Genomic DNA, 27,837 nt, shown 5'->3' with positions numbered 1-27,837 from the left:
CTTAAATATTTTTGAAAGTCTCTTATACTCACTGGGGCTTCATTTATTTGTTAAAAAAAAACAGTAAAACCAGAATTTAAAAATGTTTCTGTTCTAATAGAATTTAAATTGGAATTAAATCCTTTGATGCAAAGCTGAATTTTCAGCATCATTACTCCAGTCTTCAGTGTCACATGATCCTTCAGAAATCATTCAGATATGCTGATTTGCTGCTCAACATTTATTCTTCTTATTATTAATGTTGAAAACAGTTGATTAGCCTTTTTGTGGAAACCATGATAATTTTTTTTTCAGGATTATTTGATAAATATACAGGTTAAATGTCCTTTTTGATCAATTTAATGCATCTTTGTATAAAAGATTAGTGTAAAATCTGAGTAGTTCTATGGCATTATTTAAGTTTATTTATTCTCTAATTTAATATAGCCTCATTTTTTATTCGAAGTCAAAAAAACTTAACAAAAAGAGTTTTGTTTGAACATTTGACAGCCTCACTTTCAGTTTTGCTTTTTCACTTGAGGTGTTATAATGGGGTTCTTAAAAATTAAAAATCTAGTCTTTTGTGGTGGGTGGGCTGAATAAAACAATACAGCTTTTATTCCAACATGGTGGACAATCTAGTTGGGCTGTAAATTAAGGCCCTGTCCACATGGAGACACGTTTCTCTGTATACACATACATTTTGTATTGTAGGCATTTCGTCCAGACGGATCCGGTGTTTTGGGAGAGTGAAACCGATAATTTTTTTGGGTCCCAGAGTGGATAAATCTGAAAACGCAGTCCTTTTAATTTCATGTGGACAGCAAATCCATATATTTTTGCCCTTAGACACCGCAACGTCACATAACAGCAACAAAACATGAACAAAAACTGAACGATTGTCTTTTTATAAACTAACATTAACACATTAAGAAGTGTATTATGTTTGTTTGAATAACGCGCCTATATGTCTTCTTCTCCGTTTTTAGTGTACTTGTGGCAGAATTACAGTGCCACATACTGGTCTGGCATGTATACTACATCGTTTTGTGTCGTTTTTTTATGAAAAAATAACTCTTGAGATGAGGAAAAAAAGAGTGGATAAGAAAAGCTCTGGCTTCGTGTTGACGTAGCCTAACCCCCCCTTGTTTTTGGTTCCCTAGCTCATGTGAAGTTCTGAAGAAAGTTTAAAAGCTACTTGCAGAACAACATTTTTGCAAAGTTGCTCATGATAAATAATGCACTGAAATAGCAAGAACATCTGCAAACCCTGAACTTTGAGTTTCCACTAGTCTTGCTCTTTCAAACAGCTTCTGATGTCTTGAGCACGACTACAAATAGCCATGATGCATCAAACTTACTAAAGCCCATTTTAGGAGCGTTTAAGGTGAATAAATGCACTCGATCCCTCAGGTGAGCATGTAAGCGTGCATTTTGTCTAGTTACATACCCAGATAGCCACAGCTCGGCTAACCTTGTGAGCATACAGTAATGACTTTTTCAGCAATATTTTTTCCAAAGGACAGATACTGGAGGCATTTTGTGACATCCCAGCATTGCTTCCATTACGGCTAATGTTACTCATTGTTACCTGCAGGGCAGGGTCGATGCCAGCCTGAGGCTTCAGTTCAGTCTCGTGGGACTGATGGTGCGGTTCTGCTATTAGTTGTCCAGCAGTTAGGCATCTCTCCCAATTAACTGTCTGTTGAGAAAATCTTTTAATCAAAGCCCTTTGATCAGATCCCTGCTGGCTTAGTTTACTAGATGCTGTAAGTCAGACTAATTAGACTGTTAATCATGGTGATTTGTTCGCTGTCTTTTAAACAGTATCACATCTGAGTTTATAGAAATGCAGTTTTATCAGTGTAACTTAAATATAGGACTTTTCCCATAGGCTTTACAAATTTATGCTTGTTCTTAAATATTGCTCTTGCATTTAATGGATGCATTCAGTATATTTTTTGTCCTGGATGCTTTCTGTCTGTTTTTCAGAACCATCAAGGGTTAATGAAAAAGCACAGTGCATCAATCTTTGCCCTTAAAGCCTTTTATAGCTGTGTGCATGTATTGGAGATTGAATCTTTACCTCTATGTCGCTCCCTCACAAACATGCACACATACACGCTCACACAAACTAATCTTCTCAAGTGAAGTGCAATGGATGCAGAACTCCTGAAGAAAAACACCAAAATAGAGTTGATGGAAATTGCAAGCATTACAAGCATTACTAATCAATCTACAGTAAATGTCTTTAAAAATATTGAATTTATTTGTTTTCTTTTTGGATGATATTGTGAAAGCTTACAAACTTGACCTGTTCCTGTAAAGTCCTAATGCCACAAGTTTAACTGCATTGGCAGACACTACTGAGATGAGCCTGAAGAGGGTGTTTTTAACTTGCAGTATATACACTATAGGTAACACATTACTGAAATGTAAACAATGCAGATTAATTAATAAGGAATTTTTAATGAAACTCTAATTTTCAACTGTATATTAAGTATTAATTGTATAGTTTTAATGTGCACATTTTTTTATTATTATTGCATTAACTAAATAACTGATATCAAAATAAATAATAGCAAAAGCAAAGCATGGACACAACTGCTTGTAGTTAAATTATCTTGTGATAGAGCTAAATGTGGCCTACTTTTAAAGCCAGCTGTCAAATCAAGGTTCAAGTCTCCAAAGTTATTAAAATTGAGCAGTCTAAAGCAGAATAACACAAATGAAAGCGCTTGTCTTGTCATATTGGAGTGCTTTTTAGATTTCTTCATTAATTTTTGTTGATGTAGCTGTATGTGTAGTGGAGCTGTTTAAACGATGCATTTTGAATGTTGTTTTGCAGCTCAGGCAGATTACATGGCATATATCACAGATTTATTATGAACTTTGAGTTTGCACTAGTCTTGCTCTTTCATATATCACAGATTTATTGTGGAAAGTAAAGTCAGGCCTCTATGTGCAAGAATAATTTGACTCAATTTATGAAGCTTTTTCTATCACAAATCTAAACTTGCCACCGGACTCATTTCTCATTGGTTGATTCACTAAATGTGACTTATATTGATTCCAGGCTGGCTGTTTAGTTGCTGGTGTACCGTCCCACCTCACAACTGATGTATAAAACAGCAAATGTGTAAAAGATGGAAAGATTTGGTGAATATCATTTGGTAACATTTTAATCTAACACATCACGTTCTCACTGTTGATGTTTGAAGTGTGTTTTAACTCAAAAATAGCTTTGTTAAATGCATTTGTCCCTTTGTGAAGTTTGCACAATTAATCAAAGCGAATTGTGTTGAAATGAAACCAACATAGTCTTAAAAATAAAATGAAATTATGCTGAAAAAAATCGTCCCATCACTATTTCATGATTAATTTCTATTGCTTTTCAAAAAGAATCAATCTCCAATCCTAAAGCAATTAAAAAGTTGTAGAGCCACTCAAGCAGGTGTTGATGTGAGTAACTCGTTCAACCCCACAGCCGTGGAGGGAAGGGAGTGACAGACACTTTGATTGACAGCGGTTTATAAATCCATGTAATGACTCAGGAGTCCTGCTCCTCTTTCCTGTAATGTGACAGGTGATGGGAGGAGACGGTAGACTGCTGAGTTGGTGTTTCTCACAGCTGACCTAAACACTTTTCAAGCCCTCTCTGCTTTCGTCTCTGACGAATCTCACCGCAAGAGAACAAATGCTGCCATCCTGAGTGCACATGAAAATCTCTTTTTAGAAATATATTTCTTACTCCGCCTTTTTAAAGAGTCCTTTTTAAGATGACCGTATTTTTCCTTTAGATAATCACATTTGTCCCCCTGATTAATGCATGTTGGTGAAAGCAAAAGTCATAAATTCTCTTATTTTAGTGAAACCGGTTATTTTTTTCCTTTATTCAGCATGTGGATTTATTTACCTAAAAAAAAAAATGAACAAACTGGTGTCATATCAATAAAAACAAAAACAGGCCAAAATTAAGTTTGTTTGGAGTTTGTTTTGGGAGTTTGAAATGGCCATAGTAAAAAAAAAACTGGAATATTCACTCTAGCTGGTAAACACCTATCAAACTAACAATGGTCTGTATAGCAATAACTAGTAATAGGTAGGTGAGGTCTGAGGCTCCGCCTTCTTTGACATAGAAATCTCTGGTTTATTTCATCTGTTTAATTGATTGAGGTCACAAATGAGTGAAAACATGAATGCACTGCAGAGCTGCTTAATAGTAGAAATTGAAGTTGTAGTACTAATTAAAACAGTTATTATTTAGCAATGTAAAGCTATTTGTTTTAAACCAATCCATTGCATAAAGTGTTAATAAACACCACATGACTTGACTGGAGTGTAAATGGTAGAGCTCATTCAAGCAGATCCACATTGCCATTATCAGATGCTTTCTTAACTGCTGTTTTCTCACCACTGATTTTTTGTTATGTGTTTATTATGTATACACATATTTACACTAATATGTTCACTTTTTTTTTTTTTTTTTTGTCTGTGTTGGTGTCTCTGTGTACTGGAAGCTTATGTCACTAAAACAAATTCCTTTTATGCGCAAACATACTTGGCAATAAAGCTCTTTCTGATTCTGATTCTGAATAATGCTGCACTGGTATTTTAAACTTATTTTTTCCCATAAGAAAACGTCGAAAAATAACTTAGCCTCAAGTATATCACAGCCTTTAGTATTCAAAGTCTTGAAAGGCAGTTTAGTGTCCAAATGGTGCACTGAACTCGTTTATTTCAAAAGAGCAAGTAAAATGGCTATTTTCAATATCTGCTCCCTTTAATGCTCAGCTAAAAACTGCTGGCTCTTGCAGTTTCATTATGATGGGACATTTATGGGACAAAAGGGACACCACAGAATAAATTGGCCTGCATGTGTCGCGTTTAATGTGAAATCTGTGTCCTCAGCATCTCCCAGCCTCTTGCTCAGGTACTTTGACAGAGGAGTCCCTGGAGTCTCATTTGTGTTGAAGTGTGCAGCTGGCATTTCGAACAGTCCTGGTACACTTTACTTCAGGCTTACACAGAGGAAGAATGACTTTAATTGGCACTCCAGCTTCCTTTAATCTTTGAATAACCAAGAACCAGTTGAGGCCAGCCAGTCGGAAAGTATATAGACTTTTAATGAGAATGAGTTTATGCACACTCACCATAGTAAGATGTTCTGTCTTTTTTCATGAATATGTAACAAGTGATAGAAGTGATGATTTCCTTTTGAAAAACTTATTTTTAGAAAATGGGACTGCATTCACTACTGATTCGTTCTTATGAAAATTCAGATCGCTGCCACCAGGTGAGTTTGATTAGTTTGTCTGGGGTGAATTGAAACTAAACTCAGCAGGAAGCGCGTGCCTCAGTGGACACGTCTGTTCTCACCCAAAGACCCTTCATCCCCGTCGGTGAGCGTCTGTGAAGGCATCTGCTCACGGGTATCAGTCAGGGAGCCATTTCCGCCACTGTAGGGAACCTGCTTCTAAAAATATCCTGTCATGGCCGGAGGTGCCAAGATAATAGGAGGATGAAAGCTTGATTTGTTGTCCTGAGATTGTAAAGGGGTTTCTGGACTGATTTGCTGTCAGTTGTCCTTTAGGCCAGTGTTTGTGGGCTGTTTGCAACAGCTGTAAATTCAGGTTTTGGTATACACTACGACTACGTTCAGAAGTTTTGGGACAGTATAGGACATTTACAATCTTACAAAAAACATTTCAAATAAATGCTGCTCTTCTGAACTGAAAAACAAGCAATATATTTAAAAAGATAATATATAAATAAGTATATATATATAGATAGATAGTATTTCTTCAACATTGGTCACTTTCAGTCCTGTGATGTTTGCAAAATAAACTCCACATTCAACTAGTTAATTTAATCTTTATTGCATTTTAGCTTTACAGAATACAGTAAATTATATAAGCAAAAATATTTGCTTAATTTGAGAAAATTACAGCTTGATTGAAAACTATGCACAAAAGTTATTTGTTTAGACTTTAATATAGTTAAACTGTAATATGTTATTTAGTAATCCAAGATTTTATGAAGGATTTAATTGAAACTAAATTGGAGTTATATTTGGATGAGAGATATCCATATTTTATTATAACATTTGCATATTTTATTTTTTTACACTTGGTCACACACTATTTTAAGGTCCAGTTATGACCATCAACAAACCATTAACTACAACATTTGCCTCAGTAATTTGCTGCTTATTAACAGTTAGTAAAGTAGCTGTTAAGTTTAGGTATGGGGCAGGATTAGGAATATAGAATATGGTCATGCAGAATATGTGCTTTATAAGTACTAATAAACAGCCAATATGTTAATAATAAGCATGCTAATAAACAGCTTTAATAGTCAGATTTGGTCCCTATACTAAAGATTTACATTAAATTTTAATACATTATACAGAAAAGTAATTAGGAACCACATTCTTGTGATTTTTCAAATTAAATTGAGTTTTAAAAATATCACATCATTTTATTCATGCTAAGTGCAGATTTGAATCATCCAAACGTAAATCACCCTTATTTTATTCGTCTCGTCTAAATATCAGAATCAAATTTGCAGTGCTATAAACTCAGATATTCACATATGGCATCAGCTGGCATAGAGCACACAGTAGATCCGTACATAAGTATGCTCATAAAAATGACATTTATAACCCATTCACAAAACATCAACCATCGCTTAATGGCATTTTCTTGTCACCAGGACACTTAGACTCCCAGCCGAGCCTGATGTCCCAGTAGAGTGAGCTGGAGAGGTGTATCCAAACACACAGTGACCTGCACGGCAGCGGCAGCGAGAGCCGAGAGCCACTCCCCTGTGAGCGGAGCGGGCAGGCGAACTACAAGCGCCCCTCTCTCTCTCTCTCTCTCTCGCTCCGCGGCTGATGCTTATGAACGAACAAACGCAAGGGGTGGGGAGGGGGACAAGACCGAGCATAGCACTGAGGAGATGAGAAGAGAAAGGAGGACCATGACTAGCGTAACCCGTGCTCTCCCTCGTTTACTTTCAGACACCGGGCAGAAAAAGAGTGCGCTGGAGAGGAAAGATGTGCGGAGGATATCCTTCCAGAGGCCCAAAGGCACCATGGAGTATGTGGTGAGTAGTAGATGTTGTCTGTCTGATCCAGGTGGCTCTGTTTACATAATGCACCGGTGTGTTTGTGTGTGTGTGTGTGTGTGTTTGGACTGAGGATGAATGTGTGTACACACAGCTGTATGTGTGTAATTATGTCTGGGATGGAAATGTGTGCGTGCACATCAGGTGTGATTCATTCACGCTGCATCGCTGTTATTATGTGCTGCCGGAGTGACTTTAATTGCTGTTGTTGGTGGTAGTTGGGTTTGTCTTTTTGCAGTGAAGCCAGGTGTTGTGAAAGGAAAATATTTACATTTGAAATGAAATGAGATGGGGATATGTTGTTGTAGAAGTCTGTTCAGAAATATGTCTTTCTCCTGTCTTTATCACTGGAATCGATTTGAGAAAGAGGGAGAGAGCTTTTCCGTGTGCTCTTGAGATGACCTCAAATCAGGTGGTGACTCTCTCCATGGTAACAGTGGCATTGCCGGGGATGCTGGGAGTTCACTTGTGCTTCTGTCAGCCACCTTAAACTGCATGAAATAGAGCTTTATTCAAAAATTATGTGTGTTTATATATAGTTTTTGCAGTAATTAAAAAAATATATTTATTATGTAAATTTTTTTTATTCTTGTAAATTATTTTGTTGTAGTTTATTTTTGTAAATGTAGTTTATTTTTTTTAAAGGGGGGGTGAAATGCTGGTTTTCACTCAATATCCTGTTAATCTTGAGTACCTATAGAGTAGTACTGCATCCTTCATAACTCCAAAAAGTCTTTATTTTTATTATATTTATAAGAGAAAGATAGTCTGTACCGATTTTTCCCGGAAAAACACGAGCGCCTGGAGGCGTGACGTGTGGGCGGAGCTAAAGAATCACGAGCGCGAGTAGGCTTTTGCGTTGAGAGCGTTTGGAAGCTGTGACACAGATCCAGAGGCTGAAATTTAACAAGAGCAGCATCAGCAAAGGCGTCTCTATGTGGTATGTACTGAAACTGTATATATTTGCTTAGCGGTTTTGGAAAATGACTAAGTTCCACTTTATGTCGTCTTTTTTTTTTTTTTTAAGCTGTACATGTGGAAAGTGCAGTTTGATGACAACATCGCATGTTGTTTACTTGATGTGCTTACGCGCCGATAGCTAAGTTAACACAGAGATATTTGAAGCCGTTTTACTCACCGCCTGCAGTTCCAACACACGATCGTGACCCTTTTTCGTTGGGACTGCATTATCCTTAAGAAATAAACGATGTGCAAATCCGGCGTCAAACTGGGCCTTGTTTGTAAAGCAAGCATCTTCGAAATGCAGGGAACAAACAAAAACACTTGCACAACTCCGTTGATGCTCTTTAAAAATAAACTCCATCCACTGGTCCCTTAATGCTGTTTCTCTTTAGGTAATCTGTGCAGGGTTGTCTTGCCCTGGCAACCAAAAACACACTCCTTTTGTGACATTTTGCGACGCTCTGATCAGTGAAGTATGTTGCGCTCTCAGTGCTCTGCTATAGGGGAGCGCGCGCTCTTCCGGCAGACGTGCCCTCAGGACCCATATAAGGAAATTCCGCTCCATCTAACGTCACACAGAGCCATACTCAAAAAAAACTTTCCGAAACTTGTGACAAACCGGAAGAGTTTTTTTTTTAACAGAAATACTCCTTCAAACGTACAACTTAATTTTTGAAACTTTGTCCATGTTTAGCATGGGAATCCAACTCTTTAACAGTGTAAAAAACTCAGTATGCATGAAATAGCATTTCACCCCCCCTTTAAAATATAGTATTGACCTGATATTGAAATGAGATAATATCAGGATCGCTGTTATTTTAGCATTATTTATATACTATTAAACTTTTTGTTACTATTTTGAATAAGCTTTTATTTTTTGTATATCGCTTTCAGTTAAATATTATTTTAATGTTTAATATGAATTTAATTTTATTATAGTGAATTGTTTTTGTCAATTTGTATTAGTATTTGTTCGTTTTAAATATCCTTAGGTTTATTTATTTCACTGTAAGTTCTGTTTTAGTTGTTTTATTTAATTATTACTTTTTTAGTGTTTCAGCTTAAAGTTATAAATATTTTTACTATTTTACATACATCATTTTTTTCTAAAATGTTAAAATGTTAGACTGTTAAAATTTTACTGAAAGCAAGTATACATTTTATAATATTTGATATCAATATCAAAAGCTTTGATTTTTGCAGTTTCTGGGGGGAAAAGTGAGTGGTACCCTTGCAAATCTAGCAGTCATGATGCCAAGGAGTTGTGTGCATTTGCCAGTGTATTGCTATGCAGTTTCTTAGGTATTATGAGTGGTTGCTAGATTAATGTTTACTGGTCCAGGTCAAAAGAGTCCACCACACATTTTCTGATATTCTCTGTAAAATTCTCTCAGGCCAGTCTAAGGTTTTTTTAACCAAGGTGTTTTGTAACCAAGCTCCCACCTTTCTCTTTCTTATTGTCAGTGTTGTGAAACCGTACACTTTCCCTCTGTAATTGCACACCCTAATATCCACACTAACCAATCATAGTGATTTGTGGCCCTGTGACCACAGAGATTGATGGCCAATGCTCTTAGCGCTGCGCAACAACTGTACTTCATTGCTAAAGCTGTGATGAGATCCATGTACCTCAGATGAGTTTTAGCAGATATATAATATAGCAGATATTGGAAGTTGGGGGGGCGATTTGAGGAAAACATGAAGTGGACAGTTTATTACATCCAAACTGGAAGTTGTATGAGACTATTTTGTTTGTGCATGTGCGGTATTATATGTACCATGATTTTGAAGTCTCTTATGCTCAAGGCTGTATTTATTTGATGAAAAAATTATCATTATGAAATTTTTTTTTTTCATTTTGAATATATGTTAAAATGTAATTTATTCCTGTCATGCAAAGCTGAAATTTTTGCATCAGTACTCCAGTCTTCAGTGTCACATGATCCTGATTTTAGAGTTTTAGTTTTTTTGGGTAAGTGCAATTTTTTGTAATTAATGCATTGACCACACTCTACCACCTTTAGTAAATACAATATATTTATTATAATATAATATATAATAATATATAAGTATTATTTTTTTTTTTTACAAGATAATATGCAGATATGTGTGTGAGGCCAATAAGTAAAGTCAGTGAAGGGTCCCTCTGAAGGATAAATTGAATGCAGACTGTGAGATGGCCCTCTATTATTTATGACCTGCTGTTGTAAGCGATACCCAATGAGAATCAATGATTTGGATCAGGTGACAGTGATCTGGTTATCTGAGATCCTGCCACCAGGACATTTATCAAAACGGACGCATGTCACATCTCACAACTGCAACAAGCCACACTATTACAGCAAACACAAGTATACATCATGAAATCTGAATGTGCTTAATTATAGCTTGTGTCTCAAGATAACGACTCCGTTCACTGAATGCGGTTTTCATGGTTCAGTTTCTATTGATGTTATGTTTCCATAATGTTTAATCTAATCATTTGTCAAAGATCCTTTGTAGCAAAAAGATGCTTTTGTTTTTATTTGGTGAGGTGTTATGTATTATAATTTTTTAAGCTTTTCAGACTCTGTGGTCATCATGCAGGGAGCTCAATATGCTCCTCTGTGAGCTCTTTTGTACGTTTAACCTGACATTTAGAGATTCTTGAATGCTATTTGGAAAGTAGACAATCATCTCCCCATTGTACTGAAGGACAGATATTGTATCTTGAAGGTTAGCGCTCACACAAAACCATGTGTGCTCTTGAAAGATATTGACTAAACACCTAGAGAGTTATAGATTATATAAAAACTGTTTAGTTTAGGTTAAAATGGAAAAAAAATCATACAAAAGGAGGATTTAAACTGTTTGGTAGCATGGGTTTATATATTCTCATGCAACACTAGACGAATGTAGCAATTATGAAAACAAAACGGCACTATTTTCTTTTAATATTGCACAATTTTTTTGATTAATGGGAGACAAAACAGGAACTATATGGTTACTATAATTTAATATGATGCATTTTGTTACAGCTGGACATCTGTAAAAATACATTGGTTGGTTTTAGGGCCTTGCTTTGCAGAGCGAGTAGTCTGCTTTATTTTATCATTCTGCACCAGTATTGATTTTAGAATGTCACTCCTATTTTCTTTATTATATTCAAATGATTTTATTATATTTTATTATTTATTTAGTTTTATTTAAAAAAAAAAAAGAATAGATTTTTTTTATTTACTTATTTTTTATAAATTGATCAGCTAGTGAAGACATTTAACAAATGTTTCCCCCTATAAAACATCTTTGATGGTTCAGATTACTATAAAGCTTTTAAGATTTTTTTTCCTTATCTAAAAATTGAAAGATTTGTCGAACAGTTTTGCATCACATTTTTTTTTTTTTACTATTTTTAACTGTGTAAACGTATACTTTTTAATGTGCAAATGTGGATCACAGCAACTTTATCCAGTATTGTATATGGTTCCGTAATTTTATATATCCCCATCTCATAAAACGCATTGGTTGGTTTTCACAAGGGCCTTGTTGTGCTGGTCCGACAGATTCAAATGCTTAGTCAACCCTTAGAAGCTGATGTCTTCATTTTAGAACTTTTTACTTTAAGCTAACGAAACAATATTTAACTTTTTTTTTTTTTGTGTGCCAAAACTCTAGGTGGAGTCCCGGGACACACTCAACAGCATTGCGTTGAAGTTTGACACGACTCCCAATGAACTCGTCCAGCTCAACAAACTCTTCTCTCGCGCCGTGGTGCCTGGCAAGGTACTGTATGCTCTTTTAATTTTCAGAGCAGATGGTCTCTATGTCCAGCTGAACTCTATTCCAGTCAATTGCTTTTCTCAGAGTCTAGTGTAATAAAGGGTAAGGTCAAAAATATGCCCTCTCTGAAATTTCAAATGCCTCCTTAAGTAGCAGATTCATCGCGGTGACTCTACAGTCTCACATTAATGAGCAGAGATATCAGGATCCTGAGGGTAAGAACTGGGACTGTTTAAAATTGAGAAATAGTCCTCTGGGTAAAAACTTTGGCTTTTGTAGAAGAATAAAATTTATTTTTGTTCAGTAAATAGCTCCATTGCTGAGTTTTGCATAGCAGTTCATCTCTTTATTTGACAGTTTGTTTTGTTCGAGATCAAACACTTAATTTTTTTTTTTTATGTGTCAACGTGTTTGATTTAGATCGGTTTTATTCCTGAAGTACACAACAGCTGTTTAAGAGGTGTGGGAAAAGCAGAAAAATATAACCAAGCCTGAGCCAAGCAGGCCAATATAGGTGATATATAAAGCAAGCCAACATTTTGCATAAACATCTTGATGAGTGATTACAAATATATTCAACTATTGCATTTTGTGACAATTAGAACTTCTAAGAATCAAAAATAGTTTTTCCGATCAAATGAAAATCGAATGGTTTGCATAGAAACTGTTGGCTATTTTATTCTGCGTAGTCTTTCATTCTTTATCATCCCATTATTAATTTTGTTTTATTTAACAAAAAAACTACAGATCTATCAGACAGTGAGTCCATTAATGAAAAGTGTCTCTTCCTCTTAAACATTTTGGGAGTTTAGAAGTGATAAGATTATATCTTTGAAAAAAAGAACAGAATATTTTTTTAATGCAAAAATTAGTTATATTGACTAGATCTAATCTGACAATGGCATTTGTTGTGTGTGTGAGATGAAATATACATTTTGTGCGTGTCTTGCTTTTTAGGTGCTGTATGTCCCTGATCCGGAATATATCTCCAGTGCAGACAGCTCTCCCTCCCTCAGTCCCATCAGCCCCCTCTCCCCCACCTCTTCAGAGGCTGACCTGGAGAAGACCACCACAGTAAGAGCCATCCAGAGCTTCCAGGGGTTTACGCTTGTCCTTTATCACTGTTTCAAAATGGAAATATGGATCCTGAATGACGAGGTCATGATACTCAAACCACAAGAATTGTGGCATAATGTTGACGGCACATTTTTTTTGTCTCATGAGCATGCAGCATTTTCATATAGCTTTCTAATGTGCCGTCCTGAAGTCCAAAAACTGAATCTGATATTCTGTAGCTCAGTGTGATATTTTTATTTTTAACATTATTTAGAACAGGGATGGAGAAATTAAATAATCCATGTAATAAACTGGGTTTCATTAAAGGCCGTTGAGTATAATATGAAGACTTATTCAGCTCAAAAACAGCAAGTTATTAAGTAAAACGACTTGGAACATGATTTCACATTAATTCAATCTACAGTACGTCTTAATTTATTCAGCAGACCATGTAAAGTGCAATAGAAGTGCTATAGACTATTACTTTGCATACCTTGCATTTTCACACCGATTCAATTATTTTCCATTTATTTTAACCAGCTTTTTTAATTTGTAGTCACTGAGCTGAACCTGTCCAATTAAATTGGGCTAGAGATATAAATCTGCGTCCAAACTCCTTTTCATGCTTAAAGAACTTTTAAAGACCTGCTTTGATCTATATATATATATATATATATATATATCTATATATATATATATATATATATATATATATATATATATATATATGCATGCAAATATTTATTCAAATTTAACTTGAGTTGATTAGAAGAAATCGTCTCGGTTACGTATGGTAACCCTCGTTCCCTGAAGGAGGGAACGGAGACGCCACGTCGGATGACCGACGAATATGGGATATCGCTTCGATAGACCAATCTACTTCGAGTGTAAACTAAACGAGCCAATGCACATTGGCATGCAATTATTGCATCCAGCTGCCGCTGATCACTGCGTGAGTATAAGAGGGCAGCAGGTGCAATGCATACCAGTTTTTCGCTGAGGAGCCGAGCCGGGAACCCGGCAGCTCAGCGGCGGTACAGCAACCATGGCGACGGGACGTGGCGTCTCCGTTCCCTCCTTCAGGGAACGAGGGTTACCATACGTAACCGAGACGTTCCCTTTCAGTCGGTCACTCTCGACGCCACGTCGGATGACCGACGAATATGGGATCCCTATCAAAGCGCCATGTGTGCTGCCCCTTCCAGTGCCCTGTGCGAGCCGCCTGCGCCCCTATTAGGTGTAGGCCGGGGCTCAGAACAAGTAGCTCCACTCACCATTGTCAAAGCACTACCTCACTGGGTGAGATTGGATAACACTGGGAAAACGTACCCGGTCCGCCTGGAGCCGGGACGCTGCGGAAGCCCCATCCTTCCCGAAGGAGGTCTCGGAGGCAAATACACATATAGCATCCGCTTAGGAGTTGCGGAGAAATTTGAGGTGATTAAAACCCTCTTGGGAAGGCAGAAGTCTGCCGGGGAAACACGGGCTCTAAGGCTATACCGTGGACTATACACATACGAGTACCGCTTAGGTCTCAATACGGAGCCCAGCCTTCCATGGTTCTCACGGATTCATCATGAAGGCCTGGCGCCGGACGTTCCGCCGCGTCCAGCTGCCTAGGGTGATGGAGGAACTCAACAGGGTCTACAGTTCGGACACTCTGGAGCAGTTTTAGCAAGCCGACACTAACCGGGGCCTCTCAGTGCCACTACCCGTTTGAGGTGAGAACACAGGAGGATACCGGCTCTACACGAAGGTTATAGAACCTAGCGAACGTGTTAGGGGTCGCCCAGCCCGCAGCTCTACAAATATCTGTCAGCGAGGCGCCACGAGCCAGCGCCCAGGAGGATGAAACACTTCTAGTTGAGTGAGCTCGAAGCCTGAACGGGCAGGGCACATCCTGAGCCTGATAAGCCAGGGTTATGGCATCCACAATCCAGTGGGCCATCCTCTGCTTAGAGACGGCATTCCCCTTCTGCCGGCCTCCGTAACAGACAAAGAGCTGGTCTGAGGTCCTGAAGCTTTGCGTCCGGTCCACGTAGCACCTTAATGCTCGAACAGGACAAAGCAAAGCCAGGGCTGGGTCTGCCTCCTCCAGGGGCAGCGCTTGCAGGTTCACCACTTGGTCTTTGAAGGGTGTAGTGGGAACCTTGGGCACGTAGCCAGGCCGGGGCCTCAGGATTACCTGGGAGTCAGCCGGCCCGAACTCTAGGCACGAATCGTTGACCGAAAATGCATGCAGGTCCCCTACCCTCTTGATGGAGGCCAGTGCAAGCAGGAGCACAGTTTTCAATGAAAGAAACTTTAGCTCAACTGAATGCAAAGGCTCGAATGGGCCCTGCTGTAGTGATTTAAGCACTAGAGACAGGTCCCAAGAGGGTATACAGGGGGGCCGGGATGGATTTAACCTCCTGGCCCCTCTAAGGAACCTGATGATGAGGTCATGCTTACCCAAAGACTTCCCATTCACAGGGTCATGGTACGCAGCAATAGCGGCAACCTGGACTTTGAGGGTGGAGGGAGACAGCCTTCGCTCCAACCCTTGCTGCAAAAAGGATAGCACGGCCGCAATCGGGCATCTTCGGGGGTCTTCTCGGCGAGAAGAACACCACTCAACGAACAGGTTCCACTTCAAGGCATAGGCGTGTCTCGTAGACGGTGCTCTTGCCGAAGTGATGGTGTTAACTACCTCTTGGGGTAGGTCACCTAGAACCTCCGCGTCCCGTCCAGGGACCAAACATGGAGTTTCCAAAGGTCTGGACGCGGGTGCCAAATGGTGCCCCGTCTCTGAGTCAGTAAATCCCTCCTCAGAGGAACCAGCCAAGGAGGGGCTGTCGAGAGGAGCACTAGTTCGGGGAACCAGGTCCGAGTAGGCCAATATGGCGCTACTAGTAAGACTTGCTCCTCGTCCTCCTGGACTTTGCACAACGTCTGTGCGAGAAGGCTCACTGGGGGAAACGCATACTTGCGTAGGTCCCGCGGCCAGCTGTGTGCCAGTGCGTCCGTGCCGAGAGTTCCCTCGGTCAGGGAGTAGAAAGCCTGGCAGTGAGAGGTCTCTGGAGCACCAAACAGGTCTACCTGAGCGGCTCTGAACCGCCTCCAAATCAGCTGGACCGTCAGGGGATGGAGTCGCCATTCTCCCGGGAGCATTGCTCAAGACAGCTCGTCGGCTGTACGACTGAGCAGGCCTGGAATGTGAACAGCACGAAGTGACCTCAGAACCTTCTGACTCCAAAGGAGGAGGTGGCGGGCGAGTTGCAAGATGCGACGAGAGCGCAGACCACCTTGGTGGTTGATGTACGCAACAGTCGCAGTGTTGTCCAATCGGACCAGCACAGGCTTGCCTCGTAAGAGACCTTTGAGACGGTTCAAGGCAAGGTGCGTTGCTAACAACTCTAGGCAATTGATGTGCCACTGCAGCTGCGGGCCCGTCCAAACCCCTGAGACTGCATGCCCGTTGTACGTGGCCCCCCCGGCGGTGGTGGAGGCATGCGTGTAAACCACAGCATGCCTGGAGATCTGCTCTAGGGGCACCCCTGCCCATAGGAATGCCAGATCTGACCACGGAGTGAGGGTTTGGCGACAGGCCGGTGTAACTTGGACCCGGTGAGTGCCGCGCTTCCACGCCCACCTCGGGACTCGGCCATAAAGCCAGTGCCGGAGCGGTCTCATATGTGATAGGCCGAGCGGTGTAAGTGCCGCTGTGGCCACCATATGCCCCAGGAGCCTCTGAAAGAGTTTCAGTGGGACCGCCGTCCTGCTCTTGGACGTATTCAAGCAGGCTAGCACCGACCGCGCACGTTCCTCTGTGAGGCGTGCTGTCTGTTCGACCGAATCCAACTCCATACCGAGAAAAGAGATCCTCTGCAATGGTGAGAGTTTGCTCTTTTCCCAGCTGACCTGAAGGCCCAACAGGCTCAGGTGCCGGAGCACCACATCCCTGTGCTCGCACAACTGATCTCGAGACTGTGCTAGTATCAGCCAATTGAGAATGCGAACACTCTGCTCTCTGAGAGGAACGAGAGCTGCCTCCGTGACTTCCGTGAAGACACAGGGAGACTGGGACAGCCGGAAGGGCAGGACCTTGTACTGATATGCTAGTCCTTCGAACGCAAGCCGCAGAAAAGGTCTGTGGCGCGGAAGTATGGACACATGAAAGTACACGTCCTTCAGGTCGATCGCTGCAAACCAATCTTGGGGACGGACGCACCTGAAAATGCGTTTCTGTGTCAACATTTTGAACTGTAGCCGATAGAGGGCCCGATTCAAAACTCGCAGATCCAAGACCGGTCGTAACCCACCGCTTTTCTTGGGTACAATGAGGTACGGGCTGTAAAGCCCCTTCCTCATATCGGCTGGAGGGACCGGCTCTATCGCGGCCTTCGCCAGTAGGACTGCGATCTCTTTCCGCAAGACAGGGGCATCGGACGCTTCCACTGTAGTGAAGCGGACACCGCAGAGCTTGGGGGGAAGCCGGGCGATCTGAATCGCATAGCCGAGGCTGATGGTTCGCAGAAGCAAGCGAGACGGGCTGGGTAGCGCTGACCAGGCGCCTAAGAACCGTACAAGCGGGACCAGCAGAACCACAGCCGTACCCGCAGTGGGGCAGCGAGGTGGAACACAGGGGCCCAACTCGGGCGGCTTGTGAGCAGGCCGGAGTGTGGTGCGAGTGTGGGGTGCAGGGCTCACCTGGTTCCACGGGTTGGCAGAGGGTGCGTGAGTAGGGCCTTTGTTGACGCTCTCGAACCGCCCGCAGCTGCCATCTGGCGAAGGAGGAGGATGAGTGAGGTCCGGTGCTTGGCCGTCCGCAACTCTCCGTGCCCTCCTGGGACCCAGAGAGGGAGGAAACTACTCTCCTGTCGAGATTTCCAAATTCTCCGCCTGGCCCTCCTCCAGGGGAGGGAGAGGTGCCTACACCATCCCCCAGAAAGCAGCTACCTCTCTCTGGGTCACCCGTCCCAGGGCCTCTTGCTCTTCTGCTTACCGTCAGGTTTGACGGGGGCCAGGACGGGAGGGGCAGCCTGCCTGTGCCCAGCTCAACGGCACCACTTGGAGGCTGCTGCAGATGCGACGCGTGAGCAGGGGCGGATGCAGGGGGCTGCCCTCGGCGACGAGCAGGCTGGGGCACTGCAGCCGGCGGGTGGGTGGAGATAGCAGCAGCTGCCCGCCGGGGCAGGATGTGTCGGATCGCCTCAGTCTGCTTCTGGGCAGCCGAGAATTGCTGGGCCAAAATCTCGACTGCGTCGCCGAAGAGGCCGGTCTGGGACACAGGGGCATTGAGAAACCGGACCTTGTCGGTGTCCCTCATGTCTGCCAGACCCAGCCACAGATGGCGCTCCTGGACCACTAATGTGGACATCGCACGACCCAGCGAACTCGCGGTGACCTTCGTCGCTCGAAGCGCAAGGTCAGTGGCGGTTCGGAGCTCTTCCAGAAGCGCTGGATCATGACCACCCTCGTGCAGGTCTTTCAGTGCCTTAGCCTTGTGCACCTGCAGTAACGCCATAGCGTGTAAGGCGGAAGCAGCTTCCCCGCAAGCCACATAGGCACTGCCGGTCAGACCAGACGAGTGCCTACAGGCCCGGGAAGGGAGCACCGGGTCTCCACGCCAGGAGGCGGCGGACTTAGGACACAATTGCATCGCTACCGCCCGCTCCACCGACGGGATTCCTGAATACCCCTTCACTGCACCGCCCTCGAGGGTGGTGAGGGAGGAGGAGCCCACCGGCTGGTTTCTGGCAGTAAAAGGTGCCATCCACGACTTGGTGAGCTCGTCATGCACTTCCGGAAAGAAAGGCACTGGGGTGGGGCGCTGAGAACCAGCGCGCACCACCCCAAGAAACCAATCATCCAGCCGTGAGGGCTCGGGACGCGGTGGGGGATTCCACTCGAGCCCTACCCTCTCGGCGGCCCGGGAAAGCATAGCTGCCACTTCGGGATCCGAATCAGGCTTTGTCACCATCCCAGAGGACGGTAACGCAACCGAACCGTGATCCGACAGCTCTCCCTCCGATGCTGAGATCGACATCTGGTCGGGGGGAGTCCCACTGGATACCGCTGGTACGCTCCTTGAAGAGGGCCCAGCGCGTTCCGTGGGTTGCTCCACTGGATCGGAGGTGCTAGAGGAGTGATGGTCCCCAGAGGGTTGGTTCCCTGCGGGGTTTGCCACCACTGTGATCCTCAAACCACTCGCGCTACTGCCGGAAGTGGTTCTCGTCTGTCGGCCGCCAGAACGAGCCCCAGATCGCGGCCGCGGCAACGGGACTCCGCCCCCCTGAAGGTAGCGGAGCCTGGTTTGCAGCTCCGAGATGGTCATATTCCCGCAGTGAGAACATGACTCATCCACGAAAGCCACCTCAGCGTGCTCGACGCCCAGACACGTGAGGCAGCGATCGTGACCATCACCCGGTGCCAGGTAACGACCGCACCCAGAAACGCACGGGTGAAACGGCATCCTTATAAGGACGATCCGTCGTCTTTACAAAGACGCACCCGTGAAGCTCTTTTAGAGAGAATTTGCTCTTTTAGGAAATGCTCTTTCAGTGCTGAGGCGCACAGGGGGGATGGCCGCTTGCAACACGACAGGGGTAGTGCAACCTGAAGTGTGCAGATCCACTCGACACAGGAACGACCGCCGCTGAAGCGCCGTCTCGCCAACACACGAAGCTTCCGAGAGCGTGCTGAACTCGTAGTTCACAGCAGACACAGTTGAGCAGAGCGATACTAACGCTCGGCTCCGAAGCGAAAAGCTGGTATGCATTGCACCTGCTGCCCTCTTATACTCACGCAGTGATCAGCGGCAGCTGGATGCAATAATTGCATGCCAATGTGCATTGGCTCGTTTAGTTTACACTCGAAGTAGATTGGTCTATCGAAGCGATATCCCATATTCGTCGGTCATCCGACGTGGCGTCGAGAGTGACCGACTGAAAGGGAACCTGCTTTTTTGTTTTGTGTTTTTTGTCTTATCTTTTTTATTTTGTCTTGTTCTATTTATTGTTTTGTATTGTTCCGTCTCATTTGGTTGTTGTTTTATTTTTCATTTTCCTTGTCTTGTTTTCGCTTTTAATTTTGATTTAATTTGTCTTTTTATTTTGCCAAATTTTTGTTTAGTTTTGTCTTCTCTCATTTTATTTTATTTTATCTTGTTTTGTTTTCTCTTTGTTTTTTTGTTTTTGTTTTTTAGTTGTTGTTTTTTAAAAGCTGAACCTAATAATAAATCGCCTTGAATTATAATGCATAAGTCTTATGTACATATTATATATTTGTGTGTTGGTTAGAAGCTCCAGTTTCCATTAATTATAATAATAAAGTGAAAATGTAGCCTTCATATTCTTCAGTAGTTTTCCATTTGTACTCCATAAACACTGTACATATTTAGAAAATCATAATGTTGAATAAATGATAATTGAATTTTCATTTTTGGATTAACTTTTTCTTTAATCTCAAACTGTTTTTTGTCCACAAGAGGGTGGTGATGAATTTCCCCTCTTGAGTACTGCTGTTATTCCTTTATAAAGCCAGAGATTCAAGTAATTGTTGTATTCAGACAGATTGCATTCCTCCCGGCTATGTTTGTCCCTAGTTGGTGATATTGGATGACAAAAAAATAAGGAAGATATATTTGAAAGATCACCATGCATGGCTACTTGTGAGCTCATCTGTCCTTGTGTGTTTTAAGGGTCTTATTTGTGTCCTGGACTGCCGTTTTGAGGTTGCCAAATGGATTGTGTCACCTCTGTTGGATTAGTGTGTGTCCCTGTGTGTAGTTCCGACTCCATATGGTCATGGATTTGCTGGTCATGCTGCCCATTGCCAGAGATTCAGGGGTACACACTTGCATTTCCTTATGAGTCATCAATGGATAAAGCATGCACAGGCACACTTTCACTCGCCTGTACTGACTTCACACATGCCTCTCACGATTAAGAATTCACACACATATGCCTGTAATTTTAATAGCCTGGAGTTACATTACCAGTTTTTTATAAAATATATTTTAATTATATAAATAAAATTATTATTTCCCCCATGATGCGAAGCTGAGTTTTCAACATCTTCTGTGTCACATGATCCTTCAGAAATCATTATAATTTGCTAATTTGGTACTCAGGAAGCATTATTAGAATTATTATTACCATCATCATTATCAAACTTGAAAAATTGTGCCTGCTAAATGTTTTAGTGGAAACTTTTATTTTGGACCCTTTGTTTGTATAGAAATTTCAAATGAAAAGCGTCTGCTAAATGAATAAATGTAAATGTAAATGTCTTTAATGTCAGTTTTAAGTTCTGAATGGATCCTTGGTGAATACTAGTATTAATTAATTATTTTAAAATAAACTAACTAACAATGTTTATACTGTAGTGTATATTTGGCTAAATCTTCCAGTAAAATTTCACCCGAAAAAGAAATGATTATTTTTGTCCCCCTCATGTCATTTCTAACCTCTACGACTTTCTGTCCTCATTAATAAACCATTATTTATTACTTAACATGCTACTCATGGCCCATCTTTTGCAGGTCACATACAGTATGAGCATTTTTGGTTTTTTTATGCATGCAGTTAGTAGACTACTTCTATACTGATATAAGACTACTATATCTGATTCTCAGCATCACTTGCTTGATCACTCCAGTAAACAACCTGGTTTTCTTTGATTAGTATTAAATGAGCATGTGATGTTTGTTTGTATCAAGGTTCCTCAGTGTGTCTGGGTTTCACTGAGCTCTTTGTGTGAAAAGCTGGAATGCATCGGGCGAGGAGTCAATATCTGAAAATGTGATTTTAGCTCAGATCCAGGAGTCTCAGTTTGTTCACATTTCACCTCAACTTTCTTCTACAGTCTATGTGACATTTTGTAAAGCTAAAAGTACGTTTTTATAATCATTAGATTTGTATTCGTGTGTCAGCACCAAGTGATTTTCCTTTTTCTTGTCCTATAATGAGCTTTCTCACACACAAAGATGCTGACAGTCACTCAACCTGTGCTGCATCATGTTAGGAAACCTGCCTCGGTCTCCTTGGTTTCCGCCTGTCAGCTTTCTTACAGCAGAGAGCCCTCAAGGGATCTACCTTATGCCTTAATGGGTTGTTATTTCCAAGCCTCCTTGTTATGATGACTGTGTGTGTGTATGTGTGTGTGTGTGTGTGTGTGTGTGATTATGTGTAGGTGTTAGTGGATGTATCATAAGCTTAGGGTTGGGCTGCATTCAGTGTGATGTGGCGAGGGCTACCACTGATTGAGCTGTTTCTCACTCACACTTCATCCCGACAGGATTCAGATGATGTCCATCGGAGGCACAGCACTCCCGGTCATGGGCCCCCTCGGCCAGCCAGAGTGGTGTCATCCACCTCCGAGGAAGAAGAGGCGCTTACGGAAAAGTTCCTTAAAATGAACTGCAAATACATCACCGATGGCAAGGTAAGTTTCAAACTAAATCAAACTAAAAAACTAAATCTGTTAGTCAAGTGCATTTTCTCATCTATTGGGATGTTGCGATGGGGTTTTGTGGCAAAACTTGTTAACTTGTTAAATAAACCTATTCAAAAGATATATACTAGTGCTTTCAAAATATGTTTGCAAAATATAGGTGTTTTTACTGTGTATATTTATTATACGTGTGTGTGTGTGTGTGTCTGTGTGTATATATATATATATATATATATATATATATATATATATATAAATATATATATATATACATGCACACACACACATGAATATATTTATATAAGATATAATTAAATATAAATATATACACATAAATACATGTAAATATATTCAAAATATATACAGTTTATATATATATATATATATGTGTGTGGTTGCATTACATGTCAATCTCTTCATGCCTAAGTGGGCGTTTTGTGGTCCCCCAATGTGCAATAACAAGAACAATATGTTCCTTCTTTGCTCGGATAATCAAATCTGGCCATAGAAGAGTATTGTATAATGGTCCATCTTCCTCTTCTGTTCTCTGTCTTTCAGGGTATAGTCAGTGGCGTTCTTTTGGTCACCCCAAACAACATCATGTTTGACCCTCATAAGTCAGACCGAATGGTGCAGGAGCGAGGATGTGAGGAGTACGGGATCATGTGCCCGCTGGAGGAGGTGCAGTCTGCAGCCATGTGCAGGGAAATCACCGACATCAGGGTCCGAGATCTGGTGCCACCGTAAGTTGCTCGATGGCCTAAGAGATAGTTCAACCAAAAATTCAATTTGCCATTTGCTCACCTTAAAGCTGGTCTCAACCAAAAAAGAGTAGAGTATTTTGAAGATTGTTGGTAGCCAAACAGTTGATATAGTCCCTATTGACTTCCATAGTATGAAAAATAATTACTATGGAAGTCAATGTGAACCAGAATCATCTTTACACTGGAAATGCATGACTTAAATGACACGATTCATACTGATTTTTGTTTGGTCAACCAAGAGATCTGGAGCTAAAGCCTTCTGTAACTGAGGGGAGCCATCTCAAGAGGGCGCCTCGTCTCAACACAGCCAATGCAACACACCGAATCCATGAGACGGGCAACGACAGTGCCAGTACAGCCCCTCGTAGCACAGAAGCATCTCTGTCCGAAGACGTTTTTACAGAGTCCGAACTTTCTCCAGTCCGTGATGATGCCCTCGCAACATCTTCTGACGAGCTGCAGCAGATAAAGTCCTCCGGTGCGTCTTCTGAATCGGTGCAAACCATCAACCAGGCTGCCACAGCCGCAGAAGAACCCTCAATGGTTGACAAAAAGGATGTAAAAGAAGCTGTACAAAATGCAGAAACTGAGGGAAGAGGATGGAGGGATAGTGGTATCGAGCAGAGTCTGATTACTAGAGATTTATCCAGTGAGCTTGTGTCTGTGGACATAACGAGGGAGCTGTCTGCAGATGAGGCCAAATCACGCACCACATCTGAGTCGCTTTGTTCAGATACTGTGGCTGTTGAGGATTTAGCAAAAGCCCATGAGACACAGAAGAGCATGGAAACTCGGACTATGCAATCAACCAGTGAAATAAAGGAAGGAGAGCAAGGGATGTCTAATGACTTCACATCAGCTAATGAGATTGGAGCAGATGAGGGACAGAGTACAGAGGAAGGTTAGCACACTTGTTAATGTCAACACGAACTTAACTTATCTAATCCTTTTACTATGTTGACAAGCTTAGTGCCCTGGATTCATAATTTCACATTATTTTCCCCAAAATTCTTTGCATTCTGTTTTAAAAACATAGTGATACAGTTTTTGTGTTAGGTTTCGATCCGCTTTAAATGTTGACAAGTGTATATGCATTTATACACATGCATGTTTTGATGACAGAATAACTTTTTGGGGAAGATAATCTGAATATATAGAAAAAAGTTAATTTTTTATACATTGTTTTTATACATGTTGACTTTAAGCTTATTTCTCATTGTATTTATCTTTCCAAAGTGTATTGCTTATATAAAATATATCCAATTCTTGAGGACATAACAGAATGTATAAATATATTGAGGTGTCAGCCTACATATGATCCTGTTGTATCACTGCTGCAGTCTAATAAGGATGAGGCCCTAAAAATAAACCGAAAGAAACATTTTCAGTTAGTCACGCTGAATTGGCTGTAGATCCACAGATTTAATTTGCTCTGCAGCACACTAACAGCTTCGGCTCATTCAATATGACAGCTTCTGTGCTGCATCCAGCATATACTCAAATAGAGAGGAGGAAAAATAGAATGCAAGATTCAGGTTTTAATTTGACACGGTGAGATAACTGTGAAAAACAGGTGCTTTGTGTTGTTTGTTTCCTGTCCCAGTTGTGCCGGGGTCCAAAGGCAAGCAGAAGTCCAAGACGCACAAGTTCCTGTGCCTGCGGGTTGGCAGGGCCATGCGGAAGACTTTTGTTTCCCATGCCAGTGCCTCCATGCAGCAGTACGCCCAAAGAGACAGGAAGCACGAGTACTGGTTCGTTGTTCCTTCTGAGAGGTCAGTGCTATTCCCAGTTTGGCTGAACTCCACTTTAAATGTCAGCTTCCTGTCCTGCTAAAATGGAATTGTTTACTGATCCACTGCTCCAGACCCAGGTGTAGTATGTTCTTTACCTAGAGATGCGCAGTGTACTGACTTTTTACTTTATTAGTGATTCTTGCCAAGATTATAGACTATGCTAAAGGTTAGGCATTAGAACGAATATATTTGGCAGAATGTGTCATGGATGTTTGTTCTCTGGACATCAATTATGTAACATGATACATAAAATTATGCTGTTTATAGATGTATTACCTTGACAGCACTGAACATTGTTTGATCTAAAACGTTTAAGAATTACAAAAGTAATTTCTCCACTAGAAATTCCTATTTCTATTAAATATTTAATAATTGATGTATTTTTTTTACACTGTTGTTCAAAAATTTGGTTTCATTAGATTTTTTTTTATATAAAAAATAATAATTTTATTCAGCAAAGATTCATTATATTAATCAAAGGTTACAGTAAAGACACTTATAATCTTACAAAAGTTTCTGTTTTAAATAAATGCTGCTCTTTTGAACTTTAAAGTCATCAAAGAATCCTGAAAAAAGTGCGACCGCTTCTACAAAAATACTAAGCAGCACAACTCTTTTCAACATGGATAATAATAAATGTTTCTTGCACAGATAATCAGCAAATGTGAATGATTTCAGAAGGATCATGTGACACTGAAGTAATGAAAATTCACGGGAATAAATTACTTTTAACGTATTGAAATAGGGAAGTTGTTATTTTAAATTTTAATAATATTTCACAATATTATTAACTTGTAAATAAACTTTCAAAAACTATTAAAAAAGTTAACATTTTAAACAAAAGTGTAATTTTTTATAAAGTATTAAAATAAAAACATTTTTAAAAGTATGTATAAATGTTGTTTTTTAGATTTTTTATTTATTATTAATTATTTTCTTAGCTTTGCATTCATATTGTTTCATGCTGTCTCTGATACTAATAATGAAATTGTTTGTTTTTGTTGTTTTACTTGTAAGACCCTTATGTAACTGACCTCTTTTATGATTGGCTAAGCTTTATATATATGTGATGTCAAACATAAGCAATCAATTTTTTGCAGCTAATGTTTCAATAAATGGTCTCTGTGGCCCGGGCAGGGAGCTCTAGTTTGTTAAAGTGTTTCCACGGCACAACCGTATACCAAGGATAATTTGATTTCTCGTTATATGACTCTTTAAGAGTACAGCAGGAGTGTGTTGAGGGTTAGTTTGGGCTCAAAATGTTTGTCTAAGCATTTACCAACATGAATCTGCTAGGTTATCTGATGTCAATCCTTAGTCTCTGTTTGGAACGAGATCAGTCTGGTGCCACTCGAAGTGACTGTGACTAATTACCTGACCTACTAATCTAAATGTTCAAAAGCAAAGCCTAATGTAATCCTTCACAGAATCTGTTACTTTTGTATAATACAGCTATTCAGCCACAGTCAGACAGATTAGGAGAGATTTGCATGCTCCATATGTGCGTTTTCATCTCCAAACTGAATTATGCATGGATCAATGTTTTTTTTTTCAACTTTCCAATCAACATAATTAGCTAAAACTATATTATCTCTAATAGATGACAGTCTGTAATGTGATTCCATATTTATGACCATTACAGATCATTTAAAATCAAATAGGGCATTTGAAAAATCACTTTGTGCTGCATACATTCTCTCCAAAAGAGTGGCGTGAAAAAGCATAATTTCACCCTTTGACTTCTGTTTAGTCTGCTGACACATCTGCTCATCAAGTTATGATGTTTACATACGGTAACTTGTTTTGTATTCCTGATTTTAAGAGTGTGTTTGAGAGATCAGTTGTTCACAAATGGTTTTTGACCTCCATCTGGACCTGTTAAGCTCACACAAACCGAGTGTGCATTCGTGTCAGAGTGGCATCCATGCAAAAGAAGTGTCATTATGTATCAAAGATGTGGCTATGGCAAGGGCAGCACATATAACTGCTCTACTGTTGTCTGACCCAGTTTGGTGGCCAGTCACATGATCCTTATGAGTATTGACAATGGTCCATTTAGTCATTTCTGAACTGCAAAGGAACATCAGTTTTAGCTGGTGCTTGCCTACAGGTACATGTGTACTTCTCACAGCCTGTAAGATGTCCCCAGGAGTCGCCTGGATCGCATCCAAATCTCTCTATGACCAGGTCAACGTGTGTGTGTATATGTGCATCAGTGCTATCTGCCAGCAAGACTAGGACAAGGTTTCATCACTGTCAACATGCTGTAATCACCTATACGATGCTGTTGACATAGACCATTATAAATTGAACAGAGCAATCCAGGAAAGTGGTATATCAGACTACGGACGTGCATTGTGGTTTGTTTTGTTATAGACAGTTAGTACCTGGACCCTATTTTAACTATGCAATTTTCATACAAATAAATTAGTATTATAATGTATGCCATAAGCTATGGTTCTTACACTTTCTGACCAATGAAATCAAAAGCAATAAAAATTTACATTGACTGTAGACATAATATAGAAATGTCTGACATTGATTTTTCCATAAATGGTTTTAACATTTATTTGTTTGTTTGTTTATTATTAATATTATGTTGATTACATGAACCCTGTTTAAAAATTAACTTTATTATTTATTTTAATTCAGATAAAACCTAAATGATAAAATTTGCAAAGCATTTAAATTCCATAATATAAAACCTACTCAAAGCAACAGGATATTTAGCTGAAAAAAGTAAAAAAAAAAAAGAAGACATTTTGTCCAATTGGTTTTTAATGAATTATACTTATATACTTATACTATATTTTTTTAATTAGAGGTAGAATTTATGGAAAACCTGGAAACATCGAAAAATTCTACTAAAATCATAATTTAATTTAAATGATTTAATTTTAATTATGATGTCCAGGCCTGGAAAAGTTATGGAAATAATTAAATATAAATTTAAAATGAAA

General features: G+C 40.6%; 1 protein-coding gene across 4 annotated transcripts in view; it reads left to right on the top strand.

Moving 5' to 3' along the window:
* Positions 1 to 27,837, top strand: part of oxr1b (oxidation resistance 1b) — a 50,397-nt gene that overhangs the window by 12,648 nt on the left and 9,912 nt on the right. For all 4 annotated transcript variants that reach the window (XM_026289720.1, XM_026289721.1, XM_026289719.1 and 1 more), the window contains 7 exons: positions 7,001 to 7,086; positions 11,725 to 11,832; positions 12,787 to 12,903; positions 22,165 to 22,311; positions 22,879 to 23,063; positions 23,324 to 23,985; positions 24,688 to 24,856. In XM_026289720.1, the coding sequence (XP_026145505.1) occupies positions 7,001 to 7,086; positions 11,725 to 11,832; positions 12,787 to 12,903; positions 22,165 to 22,311; positions 22,879 to 23,063; positions 23,324 to 23,985; positions 24,688 to 24,856 (1,474 nt within the window). The remainder of the gene's footprint in view (positions 1 to 7,000; positions 7,087 to 11,724; positions 11,833 to 12,786; positions 12,904 to 22,164; positions 22,312 to 22,878; positions 23,064 to 23,323; positions 23,986 to 24,687; positions 24,857 to 27,837) is intronic.

The sequence above is a fragment of the Carassius auratus genome, chromosome 19 (assembly GCF_003368295.1).
Source record: "Carassius auratus strain Wakin chromosome 19, ASM336829v1, whole genome shotgun sequence".
In the NCBI taxonomy this organism is placed as follows: Eukaryota; Metazoa; Chordata; class Actinopteri; order Cypriniformes; family Cyprinidae; genus Carassius; species Carassius auratus.
Note: the sequence above shows the minus strand (reverse complement) of the source record. Positions and strands in the feature narration are given on the sequence as shown.